Source organism: Lemur catta, chromosome 2 (genome assembly GCF_020740605.2).
Source record: "Lemur catta isolate mLemCat1 chromosome 2, mLemCat1.pri, whole genome shotgun sequence".
Taxonomy (NCBI): domain Eukaryota; kingdom Metazoa; phylum Chordata; class Mammalia; order Primates; family Lemuridae; genus Lemur; species Lemur catta.
Window position 1 is genome coordinate 7,615,131 of NC_059129.1, and position 14,488 is coordinate 7,629,618.

Sequence of the window (14,488 nt, forward strand, 5' to 3'; positions counted from 1 at the left end):
GACCACCAGGCGACCAGAATCTCACGTTGACTTCCTCTGCCTCCACTTCTGTTTCTTGCTCTTCTTTCTGTCTTTCCCATAAGGCCTACGCCATACACCTCTCTCCCTTTCCCTTCCCGCCCCTAAGCCAAACTGCTCCAGTATTTGCTGTGACTGCCATTTACTGGGCACCCACAGCATGTTCACTGCTGCATGTGCGTCCTCGCCTGGAATCCTCACAGCAAAGGCCGTAGGTGCTGTCAGTCCCCCTCCTTTACAGATGAGGAAGCTGAGGTGTAGATAGGTGAACCGACCTGCCCCTGCCCGAGGCTGCATTAGCCATAGGAATGGGCAGTTCTGAAATTCTAACCTAGGTCTTTTTCATTTCAAAGTCCCCATTTTTAACTACAGAAAGCAAAGCGTCTGGAATTGGGAGGTTTGCCAAGGCTTAAGCTGCAAAGCTGGTTTGCAGCTTTCGGACAAGGACAGAACTCTCTGGAGGGAGGTTTTGCTGCTGCTGCTACTGGGTTTTTTTGAGGGGGGTGTGGGTAGGGTAGAGGATCCCTCCTCACCGGCATCACCACTGCCTCACACAGAGCTTTTGTTGAAACAGAAAACGGTGCCCCTTCTTCTAAACTCTCTGCCCTGCCAGGCAGTAACAGCTTGGCTAGCAAAGCCCAAGCTGGACTCCTGCTCCCATTTGCCCCCTTGGCTGGGGTACCCTTGTGCAGTGGACAACCTGCACGACTGTTCTTAATGGCTCTTTTCCTGGCAACCCAGGAACCACATTACTCAGCAGGTTTGTGCTTGGCCCAAATGTGGCCAGTTTTTCCCCCGAGCCCAGTTAGTTGGACATCACACAGAGGCAGAATATGGAGAGAAGGAGTAACTGTGCCTGTCTCCGAAATTACAGAACTGAGAGCTTGCCTGCTTCCTTCCGTTCCTGGGAATTCACTTAGAGGAAGCAGAAGTGTTTGGGGATGAGGGCATTCACATTTCCTCAAAACTGGATGCAGTAATTAAGTATTTGGGCATCTCTTAGGATTTGGGGTTTTTTTCCTCCTTAGGGGCATTTCCATAGGTGAGGAAGCTGCCTAAGCAAGTAGGCGGGGCAGCGTCTTGGTCTGTTTTCTGTTGCATATAACAGAGTACCTGAAACTGAGTCATTTACAAAGAAGAGGATTTGTTTCTTACAGTTACGGAGGCTGAGAAGTCCAAGGTTGTGGGGCTGCACCTGGTGAGGACCTTCTTGCTGGTGGGGACTCTGCAGAGTCCCAAGGCAGAGCAGGGCATCACGTGACAAGGGGTGCGTGTGTGCTAGCTCAGGTCTCTCTTCCTCTTCTTATAAAGCCACCAGTCCCACTCCCATCACAACCCGTTGATCCCTTAACCCGCGAACTGATTAACCCATAAGTGGACGAACCCATTCATGAGGCCTCGTAAAGCCTCCAGGCACATCTCATAGGCCCCACCTCGCAATACTGCCACTGTAGGGACTGAATTTCAGTGTGCGTTTTGGAGGGGACAAATATTCAAACCACAGCAGGTACTTTGCCCAAGGGTTTTCTCTTTGCTCCTAGAAGGCCAAGCCCGGGCCTGGGCAGATGTTCATTTGAGGCATCCTGAAACATTACCTTGGCTTCCGTATGTGTAAAGTGGGGATAATAATCACATCTACGTCATGAGATGGTTGTAAGATTGAAAAAGTCACTGTGTGTAAAGCATTTAGGAAAGGAATTTGCACAGAGTAGCATTCAAGGGATGTTGGGTATCACCGCACGACATCACCACCACTGATGTCATCGTCATCACTACCCTCCTTCCGGTCCTCAGCCCAGACCCCCACGGCTCCCCATTGCCCATAAAATCAAGTCCTAACTTTCCCCAATGTGAAACTTCTACCATAGTCACCTACCTCTCAGAGTTTCCCAAACACACCCTGAACACCTTTCCTCACTCTGTCACCATGACCCAGAAGGCCATCCATTGTCCTTCTCTCAGTCTCTGCCCCATCTTTCAAGACCTGGCTCCAGTATCCCTTCCTCCAGGAAGCTTCCCTGATTGCTCCATCCCCTTATACACTCTTTTCTCTGACCTCCTGCCATGATAACTCTCTCCCAGGGGCTCTAAGCCATGTACTACTTCATATAATTAACCACCACTTATTGAGTGCCTACTGTGTACTATTTTGTATGCTTTAAATGCAAAGCCTCTAATCATCACCATCTAACCCTGTGTAGTAGGTGTTATTCATTCTCCTTACACAGATAAGGAAATGGAGTTCAGAGAGGTTAAGGAACTGGTCCAAGGTTGCACAGCTAGTAGGGCATGTGGAGAGTGGAGGTGGAATTTGAACTCAAACCTCATGCCAACCCTATCAGTCTGCCTTGCACTACTTTATAGCAGCAGATAAGTTTTTATAGATACATACCTCACCCTTTCAATGAGATTAAGAGCCCATGAAAGGGCCAGGCAGGGTGGCTCACGCCTGTAATCCTAGCACTCTGTGAGGCTGAGGTGGGAGGATCGCTTGAGGTTACTAGTTTGAGACCAGCCTGAGCAAAATCGAGACCCCATCTCTACCCAAAATAGAAAAAATTAGTCGAGTGTGGTGGCACGCACCTGTAGTCCCGGCTACTCAGGAGGCTGAGGCAGGAGGTTCACTTAGGCTCAAGAGTTTGAGGTTGCAGTGAACTACGATGACGCCACCACACTCTACCCAGGGTGACAGAGCGAGACTCTGTCTCAAAAAAAAAAAAAAAAAGAGAGAGAGAGAGAGCCCATGAAGGGTCAGTGTTCATTCATTGATTTGATCATTCATTCAGCAAACATTTATTGAGCCCCCACTGTGTGCCGGGCCCAGAGGGTCCCAGCTCCCTGGTAGCTAACCAAGTGTGGCACGCAGTAGGCCTTCAGTGAGACCTTGTTGACTGACTGAGCTTTTCCTTGTCTGGGCAGCGGAGCTGGACCAGTACGTGTTCCAAGACTCCCAGCTGGAGGGGCTGAGCAAAGACATTTTCAGTAAGTTGTGGGGTGGAGGGCGGTGAATCTTGGCTCGGCCTGCATGTCCGTCCTTGTTCCTTGGGGGACACCCTAATACCTGATGACCACCCCTCCCTGGGCAGTCAGACCCCTCTCCCCAGTGTGGGGACAATAGAGGCTCGCCTTGGGCCTCCACTTATCATGTAAGTTGGTCTCTGGTTTTTCTCCAAAGTAGAGCACATAGGATCAGATGAAGCGATCGGTGACAGTGTGGAGGTGCCAGCGGAAGTGGGACAGAAAAGTCAGAAAAGACGTGAGTGAGCCCCTCCCTGACCCAACCTCGCCTTGCTTGAGACCCGGCCCTTCCTTGGCTCCAAAGCCTGCTGTGGCTCCCAGTTGCTTTCCTTGTTAAGTCCCGTCTGCCTTGCCTGGCTTTTGGGGCCCCCCCTGCCTCGCTCCTCACTTCCACTTGCTGGTGACACAGGGAGGACGCAGATGGCCCAGGTGCAAATGGCCACTCTCCTGGTGGGTTTCTGTCCTTGGCTGTTTTGATTGTCATTCCCAAAAGTTCCTTTGGGTTCTGGCTTCTCTTTCGTCCTTAGTGGGTCACCCCTGTATTTGAGGGAGGCCTCTTCAAGCACAGGTTCTGGAATCAGCAAGAACTGGGTTTGAATCTTGGACCTACTATTTATGGTCTGTGTGACCTCGGCCAAGTACCTGCACCTCTCTGAGCCTCCTACCCAGTCTCCCTTCCTTAGTCCTTCCTCACGTGGTGGCCAACAGGATATTTTAAATGCAAATAGGATCATTTCATGGCCCTGCTAACCCTCCTGGCTACAAAATACACACACCACAGGGCGTGATCTGGCCTTTCCTACCCTGAGTCACTACACTCCAGCCACCACTGCCTCTTTCCACTCCTGCAACCCATGTGTCCTTTCCAGCCCCAGGGCCTTTGCACTTGCTGCTCTCTGTACCTGGAATGCCCTTCCCCCAGTTCTTCCCTTGGCTGGTTCCTTCTAATCTTTTAGGACTTGGCTAAAATGTCACCTCCTCCTGGAAGTCTTCCCTGACTCCCCTTCCATATAGATTAGCTCACTTATTCTCACCTTGTTCGTGCCTCTCCTTAGCACTTGTTGCAATCTGGACATATTTATTTATTGCCTGTTGCCAAGTTCTCCCACTGTGAGGACAGGGACCTTGTCTCCCTGCTCATTGCTGCATCTCTAGCAAGCAGCACAGTGCCTGGTATGCAGCTGCCCCTCAACAAATATCTGCTGAATGAAAATATCTGTAAAATGGGCATAACAGCTCATTGAGGTGCTTACTGTGTGCCAGAACATGTGTTCATTGCAAATGCACACAGCTAGGAAGGGGTTCAAAAGGAGGTTGTTTTGTTTTGTTTTGTGCCTCAAACTCATGTTGTGTCCCCCGTTTGTGGCTCAGCGTCTTCTGCTGCCCTCACTGCCTGGGGTGCTTCGAGGTGGGTTTGGGTTCAAGCCGGAGGAAGGGGAGGGAGGCAGGGGAGAGGATGGGCCCCCAAGGCCACCTCCCAGCCCTTGGAGGTAAGGCATTATGGCCTGCTGGGGTCATGAGCCCCTCCTGGCTTGGGACACCCCTACCCTGGCCGGCTGACCATGGCATTCTCTCTGCAGCCTTCCCAGAGGAGCTTCCTGCAGACCTGAAGCACCGGAAGCTGGGTGAGCAGCGCCGGGGGCCAGGGAGGGGCCTCGGCAGGTACCCATATAAACTGGCATTGGAAGCCGCGTCTCAGAGAGGGGGAGTCATTCGTCCAGAATCACACAGCTAATGAGAGGGAAGGTGGGAGTCAGTCCAAGGTCAGGATCCCTTAGCCACTCCCTGAAGTCTGAGGGCTGCTGGGAGATTCAGCTTCTCCTAGGAAGCCTGTCCCGGACACCCTTTTCCCTTCATTGAGTCATTTCTGACACCCGCCCCCAGCCTCGTTCCACTGCCCCCTTCCCCCACTCCACACTTCTCCTTTCAGAGTGCAGAGTCACGGGGCGGGCCGGGCACCTAGTGCCCTGCTGCCCTGCTCAGCGGCCCCCTGCTGAGCGAGACCCTCCCCCAAGCTCTTCCCACCAGAGCCTGCCTCCCCTCCCTCCTCTCCCTCCTCTTCCTCCTCTCCCTTCCCCCCACTTCTTTCCCTTTTCCTCCTACCCAGTTGTGATCACAAAGGTGGGGAGACCAGCCCCTGTGCGGACAAGAGACAGAGGAATGACAGGCTCATAGTCTGAGGGAGGAAGCCTAGTCCCTGCCCTAGAAAGTCCCAGTCTGATCATGGAGACAGGGGCCCTGCCCGTGAAGACCCTCTCCAGGATGATGGAGAAGTGGTCCCTGTCCTCAGGGAGCTCCCAATCTGATGGGAGAGACAGGGCTCCTGTTCTCCAAGACTCCCAATCTGACGGGGCAACAAATCCTTCCCGTCTTAGATCTCCCCGTTAAATGGAGGAGATGGAACCCCTGCCCCTAGTCTGATGGTGGGGGCGGAGGGGCATGCCTGGTGCAACCCCTGCCTTTCATTGGGCACAGCCCAAGTGCTTGGGGCTCCTTAGGGTCCCCTGCAAGGCTCAGTGACTGGCCCTGGAAGGTGGTGGCGCCTGGAGCCAGCAGCCCGTTCGTAGGTTCTATTCGCCCCAGCTGTGCGTGTGGGGCCTCAGGGAAGCTCAGGGCCGGGTCACAAGGAGAAGGCTAGAGCCGCCTGGCACACAGCAGTTGCTAATCAGCCCTGGGCATTTCCTCTAACTGCCAGGAGAGGGATCCGGGAGCGCCCGCCCACCCCAGGGAGGCCCCTCTAGGCTCCCAGCCAGGTCTCACCCAGCCTCTAACGCGGCCCCTTCCTCACAGCCGAGGCCCCTGCTATGCCCATGGTGACTGGCAGTTTCCTGGTGGGGCCAGTGAGCGACTCCTCTGCCCTGCCCTTCCTGCCGCCACCTGCTCTGTTCAACCAGGAGCCAGCGTGCGGCCAGACCCGCCTGGAAGAAACCGTCCAGATGCCCAGTACGTTAGGGGCTTGGAGAGGGTGGGCTTTCCCCTCCCAGGAGGTGGCTGAGGAGCTGGCACGGAGGCAGGGACTACCAGGAACAGGAACCCCGCCCCCCGTTGATGTCACTCACCTCTGTCGCAGCCAGCGTCATCCTCAGGGTCCCCATCAGCTCAGTCCCTGCCACAGAACACGCCTCAGAAGGAAACACATCCAGGGGCGGCCTAGGAGGGAGTCTCCACCGGTCGGGGAATTCACCCGCCAGCCCCACGCATCCATCGGCTCTTTGCAGAGAACCTTCTCTGTGCAGCCACACTGCTGGGCGCTAGGGGCGCCCTGCGGGCAACACGGACACAGCTGCTGCTCGTGGGGAAATGAGATCCTTAAGGCAGTCAGGCATTGACGGAAAAGTCCCAAAGCAGAATTGCAAACACAGACGCTGTGGGAGATGCCACCTCACTGCCTTTGTCTCTCGCAGCGGCTCCTTCCTGGTCCTCGGTGAGCTGCTTGAACCTCCCTGCCGGACCCATCCAGTTGATCTCCACTCTCCCCGCTCTGCCCCAGGGGCTCTGGCAAATCTCAGGGGTCGGGGTGTCCAGTGTCTTCATCTACCAGGGTGAGTGAGAAGCCTGGCCCCCGGCCACCTCTCCTGCCTACCTGGCTTCTCCCCAGCCCCGACCTCTGCTACCCCAGGCATTTGGCAGTAGGGCCCCAGTGTCTTCTCATGATCCTCCCTCTCTGGCACACCTTTCCCAGTCCCAATGTCCCAAAAATCAAAGCAGGGGAGGAGAGCTCCTTGGGGTGGTCTGAGTGCATGATCGAGAGTGGCTATGTGTCCTTCCGTGTGTTACTTTCCCCCTCTGACCCTTAGTCTTTCCTTCTTTTTTTTTTTTTTGAAACAGTCTTGCTCTGTTGCCTGGGCTAGAGTGCCATGGCGTCAGCCTAGCTCACAGCAACCTCAGACTCCTGGGCTCAAGCGATCCTCCTGCCTCAGCCTCCCGGGTGGCTGGGACTACTTGTGTGCACCACCATGCCCGGCTAATTTTTTCTATTTTTAGTAGAGACATGGTCTCGCTGTTGCTCAGGCTGGTCAGTTTTTCCTTCTTTTTAAAAAATTTTATTTTATTTTTAAGTTGCAACATCAATATACGCTCATTAACAAGCCAAATGATAAGAGATGCTTACAAGAGTTGACTGAGGATCTCCCTCATACTGCTCCCACAGCATACCGATGTGAGCAGTCTGGTGTGCATCCTTGCACAGCTTTCTCAGATTTGCCTTATTTGCTGATCAGTAAAATGGTCCTGCTGACCTGCTACACTGAGGGGTGGCAAATTCTTTGAAGAAAGTCATGTGTGGGTGGCCTCTCAGAAATGAGGCCAGGCGGGTGCTTCCTTCCACTCAAGTTGAGAGCATCCTTTCGTGGCTGCATGCCAGTTTCAGTATGAGGCACTGGTGCCCCAGAAGCAAAGGAGTGGTTCCTGGCAGTTCTAGAAAAATGAGCACTAACCACACAATGGGAATGGTGCTATTGTGGCACCTGCCCCTAAGCTCCTTCTGAGCTGATTGTGTCCATTTCACAGGTGGGGAAACAAAGGATCTGGGAGCTAAATCTAACTCCAGAGCTCTCTCCTCCGCTCCATCCTCAAATGTCTTCCTTTGGAAGTTTCCCACTCCTCACCCCAGACTTCCCAAGCTTCGCAGCCTGATTTGGGGCGGGAGTGACCCAAGTGAGTTCCCGGCTGGGTACCTGGTATTATTCTTACACCCTTCTCCACCCACAATGCAGGTGAGATGCCCCAGGCCAGACAAGCACCCCCTTCCAGCGGCCCAGCTATCCACAGCCTCCCCAAGTCCCCAGACCGGCCCGGCTCCACCAGCCCCTTCGCTCCCTCTGCAGCTGATCTGCCCAGCATGCCTGAGCCTGCCCTGACCTCCCATGCAGATGTGACAGGTAAGGACCCTTGGGGGCACAAGAGGCCCTGGCAGCAGAAGTGAGGCCCTGGGGAGGGAATTGCTTCAGACAAGGTTCATGCGCAGAGCCTGCCTGTAGGGACAGAAGGTCATGTTCATGGGTCAGACAGGACAGGGAGGGTCTCCAGAGAGTGGAGGGCACGGCTGGGAGGGGACAGCTGGAGAATCCATGTCCCACCTAAACGGAGCCACCACCTTCAGCTGCTTGTTATCCGGCAGGAAAGCAGGTCCAGTGTGGCCAGATCTTTTAAAGCTGAAAATCCCAATTTTTACATAGATACTGTGATTTTAAAACATGGGTGAAATTTTTTAAAGTACAGATGGCCAAAGAAAGATGTCTTTGAGTCAGATGTAGCCTCGGGCCCCTATCTTGTTACTCCCGTCTTGGCAGCCTCAGCCATTGTGGGCTGTGCCCTTTGGATGCTCTGAGCACTGAGTGGCCCAGAGGGAGGGAAGTCCCCGGGGGTGCCCCTCACCCTAACTCTGACACCAGCTTCTCCATCTCCAGAGGGCGAAATGTCCCCCACCCAATGCCAGGCAGACGAGGAGGTTTCCAACAAGCTTCCCAAATGGCCTGGTGAGTGATGCAGGGTCCCTCTGCCCTGGGTGCCGGAGGTGGAAGCCCAAATCTGGCTTCACTTGACTCATCCGCTCAACGTTTATTCAATCCCTTGTTTGTTGGCTCACACATTCATTCATTCATTCCTTCCTTCATTCACTCATTTGATTAGGCCATCATTTCAGCATTCATTCCACCACTCACTCATGCAATATCTATCAAGAACCTGCCCCTTGATAAGCTCACGCTGCCTGTCGACACCTCATTGGTGAGGCTGAGAGAGTGAACGAGGGACGAGTGGATGAGGAGGGAGTGATGGGAGGTGAGAATGAACAAGTAAGAGAATGGCTAAATTACAAACGCTGACTTCCCTGTACTCATCTAAGCACATTACATATGTTAAATCGTCAGAGTCTCAAACAACGCTAATATTATCCCCATTTTATAGATGAGAATACTGAGGCATAGCGCAGTATATAACATGGTCAAGATTACACTGATAAGTGGCCGAGGTAGGATTTGAACCTAGACACCGAGGTAGGATTTGAACCTAGACACCAGGTAGGATTTGAATCAGAAACCTCCACTGTCCTAACTCTTAACACCCTCCCCTGTGGCCTCCCCACGGTGAGTGAGGGAGGGACCAAATGAAGAAGGAGCTTGGTGAGGACACGAGGGAATGAGATGAGACACAAAAGGAGTGGACAGAGACACGGGGGAGAAGGCGAGCGAATGAATGGGGTGATAACGAGTGACTCAGTGAATGAGCCGCATGAGGCAGTCGATGAAGACTGCAGCGACTGGATGAAGACGCGGTGAGGGTGGTGGCTGACCTGCCTCTGTCGTCCCCCGCCGACACACCCCTTGGCCTTTGCAGGGCCGGTGGAGCGGTTCTGTCGCTCGCTGCAGGAGGAGTACCGGGCGGAGCCCCCAGGCCCCGACGGCATCCTGGTTCCGGTGGACCTCGTGAGGGCCGGGCTGGAGAGGACCAGCAGCAAGAGCCAGGAGTGGGCGCTGGCCACCCCGGACTGGGCGGAGCGGCAGCTGGCCCAGGGGGGCCTGGCCGAGGTGCTGCTGGCGGCCAGGGAGCGCCGGCGGCCGCGTGAAACGCGGGTGGTTGCCGTGCTGGGCAGGGCCGGGCAGGGCAAGAGCTGCTGGGCTCGCGCCGTGAGCCGGGCCTGGGCCCGCGGGCAGCTCCCGCAGTACGACTTCGTCTTCCACGTGCCCCGCCACGCCGTGGACCGTCCGGGGGATGCCTACTGCCTGCGGGACCTGCTCTTCTCCCTGGGCCCACGGCCGCTCGAGGCGGACGACGAGGTCCTCAGCTACATCCTGAGAAGGCCCGACCGCGTCCTGCTCATCCTGGACGCCTTCGAGGAGCTGGAGGCCCAGGAGGGCCTTCTGCACAGCGCGGCGGCCGCGGAGCCCTGCTCCCTCCGGGCGCTGCTGGCCGGGCTCCTCCAGCGGAAGCTGCTGCGGGGCTGCACCCTGCTCCTGACCGCCCGGCCCCGCGGCCGCCCGGCCCAGAGCCTGGGCAAGGCCGACGCCCTGTTTGAGATGGCCGGCTTCTCCACGGAGCAGGCCCGGGCCTACGTGTCGCGTTACTTTGAGTGCTCGGGGGCCGCCGAGCACCGAGATAGAGCCCTGGCGCTCCTCCGGGACCAGCCGTTTCTCCTCAGTCACGGCCACAGCCCTACCGTGTGCCGGGCAGTGTGCCAGCTCTCGGAGGCCCTGCTGGAGCAGGGGCAGGGGGCCAGGCTGCCCGCCACACTCACGGGACTCTACGTGGGCCTGCTGGGCCCGGCAGTCCGCGACGGCCCCCCGGGGGCCCTGGCGGAGCTGGCCAAGCTGGCCTGGGAGCTGGGCCGCAGACGCCAAGGGACCCTGCGGGAGGACCGGTTCCCCTCCGTGGAGGTGAGGACCTGGGCTGTGGCCAAGGGCTTAGTGCGACCCGCCCCGGGGGCCGCAGTGGCCGAGCTGGCCTTCTCCAGCTTCCTCCTGCAGTGCTTCCTGGGGGCCGTGTGGTTGGCTCTGAGCAGCGAAATCAAGAGCAAGGAGCTGCCGCAGTATTTGGCACTGACCCCGAGGAAGAAGAGGCCCTATGACAACTGGCTGGAGGGCACGCCGCGCTTCCTGGCCGGGCTGATCTTCCAGCCTCGCACCCGCTGCCTGGGAGCCTTGGCCGGGCCAGCGGAGGCCGCCTTGGCGGACCGGAAGCGGAAGGTGCTCACCAGGTACCTGAAGCAGCTGCAGCCGGGGACGCTGCGGGCCAGGCGGCTGCTGGAACTGCTGCACTGCGCCCACGAGGCCCAGGAGGCTGGCATTTGGCAGCACGTGGTGCAGGAGCTCCCCACCCGCCTGTCCTTCCTGGGCACCCGGCTCACGCCTCCCGATGCACATGTGCTGGGCAGGGCCTTGGAGGCGGCGGGCCGAGACTTCTCCCTGGACCTTCGCAGCACTGGCATTGACCCCTCTGGACTGGGGAACCTCGTGGGACTCAGCTGTGTCACCCGTTTCAGGTGGGGGCAGGGGACGGGGAAAAAGGGCTCCCTTGTGCTGGGCACCGACTGTGGGCTTGGTGCTGGGCCTGGTGCTCACTCTGTGGGGTCCTATTTTGTGTGCACAGCAGCCAGGGGGGGCAGAATGGATCCACCCCATGTTCAAGATGATGATGCTGAGGCTCAGAGAGGGGCAGCTGCTTGCCCAAAGCCACGCAGCAGTGAGGGGCAGAATTGTTCTTCCAGCCAATATTTGAAGGCCCACCATGTGCCAGGCACTGGGCTGTATCTAGAATCCAAGACTGACCTCGGTTCAAATTTGTTTTCTTCTCTTCATCTGCTGATCAAGGCACTGCATTCTCAGGCTTAGATTAAAGCCATGGCCTCCCCTTGGCCTCCCTGCCTCCATTCTCTCCTCTTTCTCTCCATTTTATATCCAGCCACCAATGCAATCTTCCCAGAACTTAAATCTGACCATATCCCACCCCTGCTGACAACCCTTCAGGGGCATCTACCACCCTCAGGATGGAGTCTAAATTCCTTCATTTGGTACATTTAAGTCTTTCTGCAGTCTGCTTGAGCACTTCAGCTTAATCTTCGGAGAATTGCTCCCACAGTCTCCCTAAACACACTTTACCCAAGCTGTAAAGTCCTATACAGTTGTGCCAAGAATTTAGCACCGATCTCCCTGGTAGCCAAAGCAAAAAGGAAACAAAACCACCATGAGAGTTGCCAGAAAGGAGGACTCCATAAGGGCTGGAGTGGTCTTGGAAGGCTTTCTAGAGGAGGTCAAGCTAAGAAAGGAGAGTATCTGAATAGGTAGGAGGTCCCTTCATGGAGCTGCCCCTCCATTATGGTCTAGCCCAGGCACCGTGCCTGGGTCTGAGGCCCTGCCTCCACAGGGCTGCCTTGAGCGACACCGTGGGGCTGTGGGAGTCCCTCCAGCAGCGTGGGGAGACCAGGCTACTCCAGGCGGCGGAGGAGAAGTTCACCATCGAGCCTTTCAAAGCCAAGTCCCCGAAGGATGTGCAAGACCTGGGCAACCTCGTGCAGACCCAGAGGTGAGGGGAGAGGGGATGGGAGTTGGTTCAGGCCATGCATGTCGAGGACGTGAAGGACCCATTATCAAGATTGTCATGCGCATTTCCAGTGCCTCGTCTCCTCTGGGGCACCCTGTGTCCTCCTTCTGGGCAACGGCTCCCCCGAGTATCTCACTGCAGTCGCCGCTCAGGCAAAGCCTGCTGGGTTGAGCACATTGCTCCATTTAAAACTCGCCATCATATGCCCAGTTCTTTTTCAGCTAAAGCCAAGGAGCTACCCTCCCCTTCTGGGGGTTAACAAGGATGGCTTGTGCACCTAGTAACAGAAGTGACATTTAGGACCAGTTTCATTCCCATTTTATAGACAGCAGAGATAAGATCCAGAGGGGAGAGGACACTTGGCCACAGAACGAGTTAGCTGTCACTCCTTCCTTCATCACACACTGTTAAGTGCTGTCCGGGTAGGTGCTGAGAAGGGCCTACTCTGAGGCTCTTTTCCATGAAACACGCAGTCCTGAGATTTTTCTTCTCAATGGAGCACAACAATAGCCCCAAAGCAGGCAATCCTCCCGGGGCGTTTTGGGGACTGGGCAGCCACCATGGGACCCACGGGTAAGGGCTCAGTGACAGAAGGGCCTTCCCCCCACACCAACGCTGCCTGTTCTCTCTAGGACGAGAAGTTCCTCGGAAGACACAGCCGGGGAGCTCCCCGCTGTTCGGGACTTAAAGAAACTGGAGTTTGCGTAAGCAAAGGGGTCGGTTGTCTCGGGTGGCCACACGGTTCCTCCTGCATTCGCTGGGCTTCTGCCACCAGAGCAGAGATGGGTCTCCGGGCCGTTCTTGCCCTCGCACCCACTGCTTTGGAAACCAGCACTGGGACGTGGCCGTCTGGGCAAGTGCGGAGATGCTCCGATTCCAGGCTCACAGGGCCGTTTGCCGGTTAGCGCTCCCGTTCCCGTTCCCGCCGCCAGCGGGCTTGTTGAGCACCTACTGAATGACCGAGGCTGCTGTCCTCAGTGAGCTTGCAGTCTAGTCAGCACCCATCTGGAAGGGCTCAGGGGGACTTCCTGGAGGAGGTGCTCTCTTCATCGAAGCTTGAACAAGGAGAAGGAATGAGCCAAGTTGGGAGAGGGGAGGGAGAAAGGCCTTCCAGGAGTTGTAATTCAGCCAGGGGTAGGAGAAGGGCCCAATGTGTCCCCCAGCCTGTGACCTTCCATAGGAGGATGCTGGTGTGACCACCGCTTGAGTCCTTTTGCTCAGTGGCCAGGGACTGCACACGCCCCTCGTGCCTGAGCTTGCTGATGTCCACGACCAGGGTTGGGCTTCCCAGGGGAAGGAACCAACCCTCCCCAGCCAAAGCCACCCCCTAAAGCCCAGGGGCCCGCCCAGCCTCCAGGCACTGGTTCTTCGCCCTGGCCACACAGCAGAACCACTGGTGGTTCCAATCATTCCAGTGCTCAAACCCCACCCCAACACAGCAACTCAAACAGGGAATCTTCCCCTAGTTTGAAGGATTCCCAAGGGCTTTCGCTGTGCAGTTAGGGTGAACACGCATCCCAGCTCACCTGGGACTGGTTTTAGCACCAAAACTCTCGTATCCCAAGAAACCCCTCAGTCCCAGGCAAGCCAGGACAGCTGGTCACCCTATGCGGGGCCGGGGCTGGGAGCCAAGATCCTAGGTGGTGCTGCCAGGGAGACAGCAATGGAGACCTCAGTGGGCTCTAGAGAACCCAGCTGTGCCTAGGTCACTTTGGAAGGGCAGCTCACTGCACATGGTCCCCGAGAGTGCAGTCATTGTCATCAGTTACTTAGAGCTGTCAGAACATAGCTTGCCTTCACTTCTGTCATCTGAGCTGATCCTCCTCTGGGGCTATTACTGTCACCCCCTGTTGTACACATGGTGACACCGAGGCCCGGAGAGTTTACATTGTTTGTCCAAAGTCATAAAAGTCAGGTCAGCCTGGCTCCAAGCGCCAACCAAGGAAAAAGCTAATTTAGTGTTTGGTTCTTGTCAAAGGGCTAAGATCATCTCTTGATTAGGAAGGCATTATTAAGCACCTAGTGTATTCAGTGCATTTGACACATAATCTCATTAATCTCAAGAGCTACCGTGGGAGACAGACATTATCTTCCCCATTTTACAGATGAGGAAACTAAGGCCCAGCCAGGTTAAGTGACTTGCCCGTGGCCCCCCGGCTGATCACCCACACGCTTTCCTTGTGCCCAGGAAAAAGCCAAGCATCTCTTGTTTTGAACAGAGACAAAGGGCCAAATTTGTGCGGAGGTAAAAATGTCGCTGAAAAGAGGAAATGTACGAAAACAATCGCGAAGGGCCCTTTCTGGCCTTGAATTATTTTCAGCTTAAAAAGCCCCTAGTTTGAGGTCGGAACTGCGCTCTGGTGAGCAGCGACAATGGGGTAGAACAGCCTAGGGCCAATGACCAGCCACCTGGAGG

The 14,488-nt window shown here is 56.0% G+C and overlaps 1 protein-coding gene across 5 annotated transcripts in view; it reads left to right on the forward strand.

The window, feature by feature from the left end:
* Positions 1 to 14,488, forward strand: part of LOC123632375 (MHC class II transactivator-like) — a 38,834-nt gene that overhangs the window by 16,336 nt on the left and 8,010 nt on the right. For 2 of the 5 annotated variants that reach the window (XM_045542584.1, XM_045542586.1), the window contains exons 4-13: positions 2,938 to 3,000; positions 3,194 to 3,274; positions 4,617 to 4,661; positions 5,827 to 5,979; positions 6,441 to 6,578; positions 7,752 to 7,916; positions 8,445 to 8,513; positions 9,373 to 11,014; positions 11,896 to 12,054; positions 12,705 to 12,776. In XM_045542584.1, coding sequence (XP_045398540.1) covers positions 2,938 to 3,000; positions 3,194 to 3,274; positions 4,617 to 4,661; positions 5,827 to 5,979; positions 6,441 to 6,578; positions 7,752 to 7,916; positions 8,445 to 8,513; positions 9,373 to 11,014; positions 11,896 to 12,054; positions 12,705 to 12,776 — 2,587 coding nt within the window. Of the gene's footprint in view, positions 1 to 2,937; positions 3,001 to 3,193; positions 3,275 to 4,616; positions 4,662 to 5,826; positions 5,980 to 6,440; positions 6,579 to 7,751; positions 7,917 to 8,444; positions 8,514 to 9,372; positions 11,015 to 11,855; positions 12,055 to 12,704; positions 12,777 to 14,488 lie in introns of all 5 variants that reach the window. The other 3 variants (XM_045542587.1, XM_045542585.1, XM_045542588.1) reach the window with 3 other exon arrangements.